At 49.1% G+C, this 11,109-nt stretch overlaps 4 protein-coding genes across 8 annotated transcripts; 2 read left to right on the forward strand and 2 right to left on the reverse strand.

Moving 5' to 3' along the window:
* The first annotated feature begins 2 nt into the window (after positions 1–2).
* Positions 3–3,286, forward strand: LOC136190103 (low-density lipoprotein receptor-related protein 8-like). The gene is made up of 12 exons (XM_065978177.1): positions 3–57; positions 682–804; positions 873–989; positions 1,050–1,241; positions 1,297–1,443; positions 1,514–1,624; positions 1,680–1,802; positions 1,867–2,000; positions 2,057–2,328; positions 2,391–2,957; positions 3,012–3,060; positions 3,121–3,286. Exons 1-12 carry the CDS (start codon positions 3–5, stop codon positions 3,190–3,192), a joined length of 1,962 nt encoding a protein of 653 aa, XP_065834249.1. The 3' UTR covers positions 3,193–3,286.
* LOC136190171 (leucine-rich repeat-containing protein 40-like) lies at positions 3,180–8,078 on the reverse strand. Of its 3 annotated transcripts, XM_065978264.1 has the most exons (20): positions 7,578–8,078; positions 7,065–7,527; positions 6,969–7,017; positions 5,654–6,924; positions 5,528–5,601; positions 5,343–5,472; positions 5,145–5,255; positions 5,035–5,098; positions 4,895–4,986; positions 4,736–4,839; positions 4,566–4,634; positions 4,421–4,511; positions 4,311–4,359; positions 4,185–4,260; positions 4,023–4,130; positions 3,858–3,968; positions 3,730–3,804; positions 3,609–3,678; positions 3,444–3,559; positions 3,180–3,392 (listed from the first exon to the last, which is right to left on the reverse strand). In XM_065978264.1, exons 4-20 carry the CDS (start codon positions 5,957–5,959, stop codon positions 3,284–3,286), a joined length of 1,755 nt encoding a protein of 584 aa, XP_065834336.1. In that variant the 5' UTR covers positions 5,960–6,924; positions 6,969–7,017; positions 7,065–7,527; positions 7,578–8,078; the 3' UTR covers positions 3,180–3,283. The 3 variants fall into 3 exon arrangements, with proteins under 3 accessions (XP_065834336.1, XP_065834335.1, XP_065834337.1); XM_065978263.1 differs by having other exon boundaries at positions 5,654–7,017; XM_065978265.1 differs by lacking the exon at positions 5,145–5,255 and having other exon boundaries at positions 5,654–7,017.
* On the forward strand, positions 5,677–9,349 carry LOC136190164 (uncharacterized). Its single transcript, XM_065978249.1, has 9 exons — positions 5,677–7,075; positions 7,122–7,353; positions 7,408–7,500; positions 7,556–7,966; positions 8,032–8,107; positions 8,166–8,267; positions 8,329–8,531; positions 8,587–8,750; positions 8,804–9,349. The coding sequence occupies exons 1-9, from the start codon at positions 6,001–6,003 to the stop codon at positions 9,235–9,237; spliced, it is 2,790 nt and encodes a 929-aa protein (XP_065834321.1). The 5' UTR covers positions 5,677–6,000; the 3' UTR covers positions 9,238–9,349.
* LOC136190179 (receptor-type tyrosine-protein phosphatase S-like) lies at positions 8,224–11,103 on the reverse strand. Of its 3 annotated transcripts, none has more exons than XM_065978274.1 (11): positions 10,879–11,103; positions 10,721–10,827; positions 10,585–10,669; positions 10,444–10,514; positions 10,356–10,392; positions 10,207–10,304; positions 10,037–10,153; positions 9,826–9,983; positions 9,638–9,773; positions 9,478–9,582; positions 8,224–9,233 (listed from the first exon to the last, which is right to left on the reverse strand). In XM_065978274.1, the coding sequence occupies exons 1-10, from the start codon at positions 10,976–10,978 to the stop codon at positions 9,481–9,483; spliced, it is 1,011 nt and encodes a 336-aa protein (XP_065834346.1). In that variant the 5' UTR covers positions 10,979–11,103; the 3' UTR covers positions 8,224–9,233; positions 9,478–9,480. The 3 variants fall into 3 exon arrangements, with proteins under 3 accessions (XP_065834346.1, XP_065834347.1, XP_065834348.1); XM_065978275.1 differs by having other exon boundaries at positions 9,467–9,582; XM_065978276.1 differs by lacking the exon at positions 8,224–9,233 and having other exon boundaries at positions 9,302–9,582.
* Between the last annotated feature and the right edge of the window lie 6 nt (positions 11,104–11,109).

Genomic DNA, 11,109 nt, shown 5'->3' on the forward strand with positions numbered 1-11,109 from the left:
AGATGAAATCGTTCCTACGTCTAGCGTCTTTTCTCAGTGTCGTCCTATTGGCAGGAGGTAAGCCCAAAGTGAAAAGGCGCTTCTTTGAAAGCGGACCGTTAGAGATCGCATTCCAATCGCGCTACTGCCCCCCCCCCCCCCCCCCCCCCCAAACCCGACCCCTCTAAGAGCTTTCGTCGAGCCGTCCGCTTCGGCGATACGCGCGAAATTAATCGCGTTTGACGCCTTTTACATTCGAACACGTTTTTGTCGCGCCGTTTCGCGCTTCACGCGCGTACTCGAACCGTCGTCGTGTCGGTTTGCTTCCGTTACGAACGTGCGCGCCGCAATTTCACTTCGTATCGTTCCCGTTTCGCAACGAAGCATGTGCTTTCGCAGAGGGCGTGTACTGGGCGTCGTGCCAGGGGCAAATTCCTGGCATCTTTACTTCCGCGTCTATATCGCGACACGATTCATATCGCGCCCCCGCCACTAGGCGTCTCGACACGTGCGTACGCCTTTCGTTCGCTCCCCCGCAATTCCTTCCTTATTCCGTATATACGGCTCTGGTCTACTGTACACAAAATACGTCACGAAAGTATGCAGGGCGGAGGTCCTGTTCACAAGCCGTGGCGCTAATTTCGTTAGCCTTCAGACGATCTCCCGCGCCACACATAATCATTCTTTCTCATTCTCTCGCAGCCGAAACGTGTACGCCCCATCAATTTCCCTGCCACTCGAACGACCAGTGCGTCGACCTTCGCATTCGCTGCGACGGAACGAACGACTGTCGCGACGGATCCGACGAACTCGAAAGCGACTGTGGTTCGTCATCCAACGTCCGGGAGCGCTTCCGGCGTCGTGTTTTGACTTTTTCTCTCTCTAATGCGCAGAAGAAAAATGCCTTCCCGCTCAGACGAAATGCGACAACGGCCAGTGCATTCTAAGCGTTTTCTGGTGCGACAGCATCGTCGATTGTACCGACGGCTCGGACGTGAGCGCGAAAAACTGTATGCATAACTCATCATTACGTCATCACGAGCGTTTTTCTATATATCGTCGTTTTTTAGGCGGGTCGTATGTCGGACCGACAACGGAAGCGCCGACGACCCAAATGACGACGGCACCGCCCCCGCAGCCGACTCTGCGAGGATGCAGTGCCAGCCAGTATCAGTGTCCCGACGACTATCGCTGCATCGACATGACTTTCGTTTGCAACGGATTCGACAATTGCGGCGACGGATCCGACGAGAGAGATTGCCGTAAGAAGAAAATTGACCTCCTTATTAATTTTGCCGAATTTTTTTCGTCGCGTAGCAACGGCACGCGCAACTCCAGTGGCAACGAAAGCCGTCACGACGGCCACTCCGACGGCTAACCCTTATCCCGACTGCATGGATCCGAAGTATCGTTGCGATGGAAATACGGATTGTCCGTCAGGCGAGGACGAGAAGAATTGTCACGGTAGGCAGATAGATAAAGCGAGACTGATTGTTCTTTCTACATACAATTGGTCCTCTTTTGTTGTATTCAGCCTGCTCCGGTGATAGTCTTTGTGAATCATCGGAGGAGTGCGTCGAGAGACCCGGTGGTCGAATGTGCGTCTGCAAGGCGGGATACATCTCGGGAGCGAACGGCTGCATTGGTACGAGAATTTCGCATCGCACTCCTCCTAAAAAACCTCATTCGCTTCCGTTTAGATGTAGACGAGTGCGAAATGGAAGGAACTTGCAGCCAGACGTGCATCAATACGGTGGGAAGTTATAAATGCGAATGCGCCTTAGGGTATCAGTTAGACAATGATGGCCAATGCGTTGCAATGGGTGAGACCCGGAACCTCGTCTCCTAAAAAATAGTCCTAATGTTTTTTTTCTTTTTTTTTTGTAGGCTCAACGGCTTTTATTTATTACGTCTATTCTCGTGAAATCAGAAGAGAAACGGTGACTGGAGACAGCATGGACGTCCTCATTCCGGACGCGTCCCATCCATTGTCCATTGATTTTGATCATCGCAACAATTATGTAAGACCTGATTATCTATATGAGAAATAACGAGTGATCGTCTGTGTCATTCTCAGCTGTACTGGTTCGACATTGAGGACAAGAAAATCTATCGCAGTCCTTTGCTAACCATATCGAGCAAATCAGACGCGAAGGTCGTCGTTGGCAATAATTTGGGCCGCGTCGAGGGTCTTGCTTTCGACTGGCAAGGCCAGAAACTTTACTTCGCTGACAGCGAAACGAAAACCATAGAAGTGTACGACTTGACGACGAAGGAGAGAAAAGTCATTGTTTCAGATAATTTGAGCAAAGTGAGAGGAATCGTCGTGAATCCCTTGGAAAAACCAAGGTGAGCAGCTTCGCGCCGCAGCGAGTGTCCCAGATAGGAAATTTTCCTTTCCTTTCTTTTAGTCGAATCTACTGGAGCAACTTTGGTAGCACCGGAGTCGAGAGCGCAAGAACGGACGGCACAGATCGACGCACCTTGCATTCCAGCGATAATGACGACAGCATACCTAGCCATCTTACGCTTGACTATCCGAATAACCGTCTCTACTGGATCGATTCGCATTTTCAGGCAATTATGAGTTCTCAATTGGACGGCAGTGACCAAAAAACCCTTCGCGGAGCGGGCGTCCAACATCCGTCCAGTGTCACCGTCTTCGAAGACAACCTCTTCTACACGGATTTGAGCGACATGGCAATCGTGAGAGTAGGTCGAGTGAAAGGTGACAATCGATTTGTGTTCGTCGACGGGCTCCACAAAGGCACGCCGCCAGACGTGAAGGCCGTGCACTCGCTCAGACAACCGGATTTCAGAGTCGTCTTCACCACAGAGGTTCCAGCCACAGAGGGCAAACTAGACAAAGGAAAAAGTTCCATGACTCCAGTTATCATTGGTGTTTCCGTTGGAGTTGCTGTACTGATCCTCGCGATTATACTTGCTATATTCATTGTAAGAGGAAGAGGATCGTCCGGGTAAGTTCTCCTAATTCTCGTGCTGCTTTTTGTTTGATTGGTCTTTACTTTTAGCTCTATGAAAATTACCGAAGAGAGTTGTTATTATAACAAGGCAATCGAGGTGAGAGGCCGTCAAGATAATTGATTAAGCATTTTCTGACGTTACCCTCTTCGTTTCTAGGCTAATAATGGCACGAAAGCTGACGATACAAATGTACATAAAGAAAATAAAGACGCCGGTTCAGCTGTCTAGGCAAATTTTCTCCAATAATTAGAAGTAACGTGATGCCAATGATCGTTCTTGTTATTTATAGGTGTATTTGAAAGTAATATATGGTTAGATTTTACGCGTCCGGTATCCTATCCCGTAGATACTGTAATATCGCCTCAGTGCCTTTGGCCAATACGGCTGGTCGCGGAACACGAAAGGAATTTCCACTCAACTTGAGTGCTCTGCGCAGGGTGCCTTCATTCCCCCTCTACCTGTCCGAACCCCCCTCCTACCTGAGATTGTTCAGCTTTCCCAGCTCCGGCGGCACTTGAGCGATGCTGTTGTTCTGCATGTCGAGACTGGTCAATCGTTTGAGGTTCCTCAGCCCGTCCACGTCGATTTCGCAGAGCTGAAAATTCGATTAGTTTTGTTTCGCGACGGAACATTCCGCGCGGCACCTGGTTATCGGATGCTAGAAGCGTTTCTAACGTTTTGATCTTAAACACGCTTTCCGGAATGCGGGAGAATCTACGGGCAGTTTGAAACGCGTACATGCCAACATTCGTGCGATTTACGAACCGATTGTACGAAATAATCAGTTCCAGGAGATTTGACAACGGTTGCACATCGGGAAGATCAAAAAGCGAATTTGCGCTATATGACAACATTCAAATGATGTCATCAAAAGAAAGCGTCCCTTCTCTCGCCTAAGGTCAAGTCTCGTTAGTTGGACGCACGATACGATGGCACTACTGAGCGACGAGAGCTTGTTATGAGCGAGACTGAGGGTCCTCATAGAGTCTCGCAGTTGACACAATCTAAGTAAAACGCTTCAGTAATTCATTCTCCAAACACCGTGGGCTAGACCAAACCCGTCCGGAAACTCTGTTAGAGCATTCCTGCTAAAATCGACTTCAGAAACGCCAGCGCAGGCGGCAGAGCTCAACAAATCGGACGGGATAGTAGCAGCCCTTTTGTTTCTACGCCCACAACGTAAATGAAATCGGTTAGATACTGTACTCTAGTAAGTGTACCGGAATTCAAGTTTTCGCTCGCGACCGCCGCCAGATAAAACAGGCTCCGCTTCACGTACGTTCGGCGGCTCTTGCTCTATAGAAGAAATTCACTCTGCAGCCCCTAATACGAGATACAGCCCCAACCTTGAACAATTCTGCTCTTTAGATGACTAAGAATAGCAGCGGTTCCTCGCTATGCAATGCAGCAGAGACACGCGTAATTATGGGGAATCAGTAAACCGTGCAGTTCGTGCCTGAACAATGTCTCTTCGCAATTTTTTTAGAGGATTTCCAGCCAGTGCCAAGGACTTCAATTGAGCCATGTTGCCCATTTCGTACGGAAGACTAGCATTGCTAGTCAAATCGGAAGGTACTGTACTGCATGCCACGCATATTTACCCTGATATGTCATTGTTTGACAAATCGAGTCGCTCTAATTTCAGACACCCTGTGACTTCTGCTGGAAAACTAAAACAAAACGTCTAAAGACCTAAAGGCGTTGTGCGCCGGCGCCCAGCTAAATACAGAAAGAGCCCCCTCCCCCGGAACTGGGACCTCAATTTTCAAACCTAGATAATTTGTTGTCTCTGATGTCTAAAATGATCAAGGCGGGAAATCCCCGCAGCCAAGCGGCGTCAACAGCAAGCAATTCATTGTTTCCGAGATAAATTTCCTACAGAAGGGATTCCTCACTGTACCACTGGTGAGTTTGAAGACACCTAAGTCACCTTGAGTGATAAACATTCCGTTTTAGGTGAAGAGAGATTTGAGAGACGATTGTGCTGCAGGTTGAGTCGCTGAATACTTTTCATTCCCGCAACTGGAGCAACAGTAACCAAAACATTTCAAAAGAAAACAAACGTTATACTGGGAGGAAAGACGTCAAGGCGATTATTCGACAAATCGAGATCTTGAATAGCAACCAGTTCACCCTAAAAGAAAACCCCTATCGCAAAAAAAAATGTATGTAAACCAGACCATTGATCGAGGCAGAGCAGTCAACAAATTGTGACTTGCATTCATTTGTCTCAACCTTGACAGCAATCCCATAGAATCAGGCAAAGCAGTCAGTCGATTATGCGACACGTCCTTTTAAAAAAGTCATGCATGTATATTAGGTACTGTTTAAACTAGTAGGAGGAGAGGGAGAGCTAAGCTACTGCATAAATAACTTGCCAGCTCTTCCAGTCGCTCAAGTCGATTCAAAACAGATCCGAGATCAGTCAGTCGATTGTACTGGAGAAAGAGCAACGTCATTTCGACGAGGGACCCCATCTCGTCAACCAACGTCTCCAAAACGTTGTGACTATAAAAGAACTGCTATTTGATAAGAAAATCTTTTTTCATTCATTCGTTCTCACCTCAAATTCAATTTCTTCAATTCGCCAAGTTTTCCGATCTCTCGCGATATCGACGCTATTCTATTATCGTGCACCTGAGAAGACTCAAACTCTAAGATCTGTCGAACTTTTTTGGACAGCGCTAACGTCTAAAACGTGAAGAGCTGGAAAACGTCCAATTTCGTCCGGTAACTCCGTCAAGCGATTGGACGCGAGTATAAGCTTGACGAGATCGACCTGTTCCCACCATCGTGCCGCGTCGTCGTTCGCGTCCATGGCCGTGGCGGCTGCTCGCTCTTTTGCGTCGATTTCGTTCAAGTGCCACACGTTTTGGGGAACCCGCTCCAGTTGTCGATTCGATAGGTTCAACTGGCCGCTCTTTCTCGCCTGCCGGAGCAGCGATTCCGATACGCCGAGGCGATCCTCACCGCCACGACCGAAACCCTTTTTCATTGCGTAGGATTTTGCGTAAACTTCTACGCGCTGCGTGTCTTATGGCGTCGTTTGCCGACGATCCGCGCGTCGTCGTGTCGCTGAGCCGGGCGCGCAAAGCGCTGTCCGAGCATCAGGCGTGGATGCAGCAGAGACAATCGGGAGCGTTTGCTCTTCCTGGGTCAACTTCCGACGCGAAAATCGACGAAGGAGACGACTTAGACGTGTCTTCATTTATGGACAAGAGTTTGAGTTTGATTTCTCCAAAGAAACCGACGCCAAATCGAAGCGTTCCTGGTCGAAAATCTGGAATACGCGTCATAATGCCTCCTCCCAGCCACGCCCCTCCTAAAAAGAACTGGAAGTCCGTACTTCGACCGAAAATAAAGCCCATTATTGAGGAAAAAGAGACGGTAGAACTCAAACCCAAGCACACTGCTGCATGGGAAGATCCGAATGAATCATCGACAAAATCTCACACAATTGTCGAGGTCAAGCCAATAGCAAGAAAGGAAGAAGAGGACGACGTCGACGAAGAAGAAGAAGAAAAGGAGCAAGATATCGCAAAAGAATCGAAACATGAAACAGATCCAACTTCCTTGCAAGACGATGCCCCATCGATTGAATACTCTTTCAATGGGGGGCCTCAGGAGAAGGGGCCTCTGTTTGTTAGGCCTGCAAAAGAGCAGACTCATTTAAAAGTCACTCACCAAACGTTGCGTCCCGAGGAGACGATGCGCGACGGAGCAGACGACGACGACGACGACGACGACGACGACGATGTCGACGGCGGCGGTCGCGATAAGCATTCCTATTCCCAATCGTCCCTGTCGGTCGTCGACGCAACGGGACGCGTTCTGATCGATCCGACGTTGAGCCACGTCAAATTGGAGAAAAATTTAGTCGTCCAGTCAAGCGCTGTGTCACCTGAAGATGATGACGTGGCGACAGAAGTCAGGGAATTAGAAGACGACGCTCTTTGTCCCCTAGAAACAGACGAACAGAGTGACCAAAACGAAGATCAGATAACCGTAGAGCCTTTGCAGATTTCAAAACCTCGTCCCCCTCCGCTCAGTCCGCTAAAAATCAAACCGTCGTTATCAGCAACTTCTCTGGCAGAACTCACAAAAAAAATAGGTACGGCATCGCAGCCAGCGTGATATAGACGAACTTATTCTCCTAGGTGTACTTCTTTCGCCTGGTGGCCGACGCTCTCGTCCGCCGCCTCCGTACGAATCGCATCATCGCCACTCGAAACTGGCCCAATACAGTCGTCCTTGTCCTCCCTACGGCGTAAATGTTATGAAATCGTCGTTGACGCTCTCCCCGACGCCGTCGCAGTCGAGTCTAGCGACGACGACGACAGTGCCGGACGAAGACAATTCGATGACGACGCCACTTCACCGAGCCGCAAGGCATCGATCACGTTTCGAATTCTATAGCAAAGGGAAGACTTGAATTTTTTTCAGGTTGGGCGACGCTCGTCGACTTGACGCGTTGATTCGAGAAGGAGCGGATCTCAACGCTCGGGACAAGAACGGACGAACTCCGCTGATGTATTGGTGAGAGAAAGAGAAGCGATTATATTTCTAAAAAATACACATTTCGTGTATTTAGTCTCGTCGAAAAGGGCGTTCACCTCCAGTGTGCCGGCCTCCTCGTTCGATCCGGATGCTCGGTAAACGAGCAAGACAACGGCGGCTCGACGGCGCTGCACGAGGCCGCTTACACGTCCGCATTGCCACTTCTGCAGCTGCTCCTTCATCATCGAGCCGATTCTCGAATCCGAGACGGCGACGGGCGACTCGCCGTTCATTGGGCGAGTTGCCACGAATCTCGTCGCGCTCTCGCCACGCTGTTGCAGATCTCCGGAGCGCGCGGCGGCGACGCGAATGCGACGGACGAAAACGGCGTCACGCCGCTCATGCTCGCCGCCTATTTCGATCGGCCCGCCAACGTGGCGGAGTTGCTCGAGAACGGCGCCGATCCCGAGGAGAAGGACAACAGCGGAAGAACGGCGATGCACTGGTTTTGCGCTTCTAGGGGATCTTTCCACGGTGAAGACGTCTCTCTGTCTCTCTCTTTTTTTTCAGGGCTGTGCATAAGACGAGTGCGGGCAGCTTGAAATTGCTTCTGAAACACGACAGAACGTTTTTCAAAGACAGAAAGGTGAGCGCGTGCGGTGCTCCCTTGTGCTCCACTGGGATGATTCATTCGCGTCCTGTAGGGAATGACTGTGCTTCATATGGCCGCTGAAATGGGATCGATGCCGGCGTGCGAGTTGATTCTTCGTCTTCGTCCGGATAGCGTAAACGATGCCGACAAGGAGGTTGATAAAATTTAAACAAAAAGTGATGCATAGTATCAAATCTACTTCTCTTTGTGCTCAGGGTCGGACGCCGCTTCATTGGGCAGCTGTCACCAGTCGCATTGACGTGTGCGCTTTTCTACTGGATCGCGGCGCCGACGCCGCGCAGCGAGACGATCACGGCTTGACGGCGCTCGACTACGCTCGACTGAAGAAGCTAAGGTACGCCGAAGCTCTTCTCACTTGCCACGACAAGGCGCTGGCCGAGTACGCCAAGAGCCGAAGGTGATATCCTAGAAGACATTATGTATGAGACGTTTTCTCTAAGCATTCTTTCTAGCATGCAGTCGTATCTTTATGCTTCCAAGACGTCCAGTCTTGCCAGCAGTGTCGTATCGGTGCAATCGGCAAATGACGACGATGACGTCGGCGACGACGAATCGACAATGATGACGATGCTCGTTCACGGTAGCTGGCTGGGAAAGTTTACCAATGATTGCAAAGGCAAGTGAAATAGCCGGGCTTGGATTTCCAGTAAATTGAATCAGATATTTCAGGTCCCGTCGTCGATCGATTCTTCTTTCTCGATATGGTTACGGGAAAAGTGTGCTGGACGAAAAGGCCGCTCGATCGGCACCGCTCGGCTCTCGTCAATACAATGCACCTCATCGAAGTGCATCCCGGACCGAGCGAGGAGCTTCGGCGGCGGGTCGACTTTTCGCCGAACGGTCGCGACAAGTACGCCTTTCACGTGACGGGCGTCGGCGACGATCGTTTGGACTTGCTCGCTCATTCTGATGCGCTCTACAGCACGTGGATGAACGGACTCGAACGGTTTCTCCTATTCGGCGCCGTTGGCATCAGCTCGAACTTGACTGCTGAAAAAGAAGCGTGGGCGAACGATAATTCGATAGCTTTACCTTTTCCAGATCAAAGCTCGGTGAAAGAGACGTCGTTTCGGACGAAGAATAAGGTTGTACCTGTTAGCTAGCAAGAAAATGTTCTGTCGGTTAACTTAACTAAATTAACTTTTTGACGCGTCATCTCTTGTTCAGTAGTATTACGCATAATTTTAATAAAGCCTTTGGTGCACGTTTTTAATATCTACGTGCTTATTTAGGAAAGTGATAGCGTTAGAGTTAGAGTCAGAGTCAGTCTAAAGGTTAACTATTACTATGTATGTATGTATTTGTGTATGTAAACGGCTTGTGGACACGTACTGATGCGTCACCTTTCACAACTCTTTTTGTTTTGAGCTGAAATTCGACGCAGGTACTCCAGTCGCGCTCGAATTGAGCACTTCTAAAAGAGCGTCATGAATAAATGTATATTGAGCCTACAACATAGCATAATGATATCTATAGGTGCTTTGAAGTCCTGTCTCCTCTGACCTCGTTGTGCACCATAAGATTTCTCTGCTGCCTCATGCGCAATACCACTCCAAAGATATCCAATTTAGTGTCTCTATCTACCCACTGCAGCGACTGGTCAATCGCGATAAACGTACCGGTTCGCCCAACTCCCGCACTAGAAACTCGACGTTATACTAATAAATAATAAATAACGTTCTCTTCTAGACCTGCAGTGAACGACCATTGGCCCGTCTTCAGGCTTAACGTTCGCACGAACTTCACGCACAAATGACAGAAGAGGTGTCGACTGTTCGGGTACGCCGTGATCGGGCCAAAGAAGAAAGTGATACTGCTTGACAACTCGAACTTCATCTTCTCTAAGAACCTGCAAAAATGCGTTAACAAGCATGTATCTATTCGCTTTGTTACGCGCTTGACCTCAAACGTTCGCACAACGTACGTTGGCAGGTTGCCTGAGTCTTCCGTCAAAAATTTGACAGAAACGTTGTCGTACCAGACCTGTCCCTTATCTGGCCAGTATTGATCGCACTTGACCTGGACAAAGACAGAGACACTAGTACGTAAACAAAACACATAGTCACGATCACCATTCCACCCTCATTCAGACTCGTCACCATGACAATGATGTGCACGTCCGCCTCCCAAACCATTTGCCAGAAATCGTTCATCGTAGCAGGGGTTGGCCCTGCGAGAGAGAAAAAATTGAAAACAAAGCACATCAATGAAAACAACAAACCCTGAGTGGCAATATATTCTTTTTCACTGTTGTATCCCTAGCACAAAGAAAATTAAACTAAATCTCATTTGAATAATTTTTGGCTCACGTCAATATAGTTAGCGTTGATGTAGTCGGAGCTATCAACTCGAGAAGAGAGTCGAAAGCGCGAGTGATCATCTGAGAAAAGAATATTGATTAATTATTAATTAAATTAATTAATCAATTAATTAAAACCACGAATCCTCACATGCGTTCACTTTCCCGTGATAGCGATTCTTTTCCGCGTTCGCGTCGCTGGCAACGGCGGGATAGCGCTTTGCGTTTCGAATTAGCTGCGCGCGAGAATTGAAAAGGTTTGTCTATAGCATCCGATTTTCCTCTACTTCGTGTTCTTTGCTGAAACCGAAGTCGCCGTTCGCGTGCATCTTGGCGACGTGCTCGGGAAAGTCTCTGAGAGAAATGGCACTCGTTGGCGGACTCCACGGCTGGACTGGAGAAAACAATGAGTTGGAGTGGGCTGCGCTCCTCCTACAAGTCGAACCCTTAGTCGTCGCTATACTGACGAATAGAACGAGCGAAACGGCAACGTCGACGACGACTTGAGGCATGACTTGACGACGAAATGACTCGCAGAAGGGCATCCGCTTGCTATTTACCGACGAGAATCGGGACTCGGGACTTCGGGTAAGGATGCGAGACTCGGGGACTTCGAGACTAAGGACTCGGGGATTTTATTTGCCGAGAAAAGAAAGTTGCGTGTTGCCACGTGGCA

Source organism: Oscarella lobularis, chromosome 8 (assembly GCF_947507565.1).
Source record: "Oscarella lobularis chromosome 8, ooOscLobu1.1, whole genome shotgun sequence".
NCBI classification, from domain to species: domain Eukaryota; kingdom Metazoa; phylum Porifera; class Homoscleromorpha; order Homosclerophorida; family Oscarellidae; genus Oscarella; species Oscarella lobularis.

Excerpts from the sequence above, each read along its gene's own strand:
- LOC136190179 (XM_065978274.1), bottom strand. The coding sequence starts at position 10,978 with ATGCCCTTCTGCGAGTCATTTCGTCGTCAAGTCATGCCTCAAGTCGTC. Across the intron at positions 10,828-10,878 it reads CAGTATAGCGACGACTAAGG|TCCAGCCGTGGAGTCCGCCA; the intron begins GTTCGACTTGTA and ends TGTTTTCTCCAG. Across the intron at positions 9,984-10,036 it reads ACGTTGTGCGAACGTTTGAG|GTTCTTAGAGAAGATGAAGT; the intron begins GTCAAGCGCGTA and ends GCATTTTTGCAG.
- LOC136190171 (XM_065978264.1), bottom strand. The coding sequence starts at position 5,959 with ATGAAAAAGGGTTTCGGTCGTGGCGGTGAGGATCGCCTCGGCGTATCG. Across the intron at positions 5,099-5,144 it reads CTGCTCTGCCTCGATCAATG|GGTGAACTGGTTGCTATTCA; the intron begins GTCTGGTTTACA and ends GTTTTCTTTTAG. Across the intron at positions 3,805-3,857 it reads CTAACGAGACTTGACCTTAG|CGCAAATTCGCTTTTTGATC; the intron begins GCGAGAGAAGGG and ends GTTGTCATATAG.
- LOC136190103 (XM_065978177.1), top strand. The coding sequence starts at position 3 with ATGAAATCGTTCCTACGTCTAGCGTCTTTTCTCAGTGTCGTCCTATTG. Across the intron at positions 58-681 it reads TGTCGTCCTATTGGCAGGAG|CCGAAACGTGTACGCCCCAT; the intron begins GTAAGCCCAAAG and ends ATTCTCTCGCAG. Across the intron at positions 1,803-1,866 it reads TGGCCAATGCGTTGCAATGG|GCTCAACGGCTTTTATTTAT; the intron begins GTGAGACCCGGA and ends TTTTTTTTGTAG.
- LOC136190164 (XM_065978249.1), top strand. The coding sequence starts at position 6,001 with ATGGCGTCGTTTGCCGACGATCCGCGCGTCGTCGTGTCGCTGAGCCGG. Across the intron at positions 7,501-7,555 it reads CGAACTCCGCTGATGTATTG|TCTCGTCGAAAAGGGCGTTC; the intron begins GTGAGAGAAAGA and ends TCGTGTATTTAG. Across the intron at positions 8,751-8,803 it reads GTTTACCAATGATTGCAAAG|GTCCCGTCGTCGATCGATTC; the intron begins GCAAGTGAAATA and ends CAGATATTTCAG.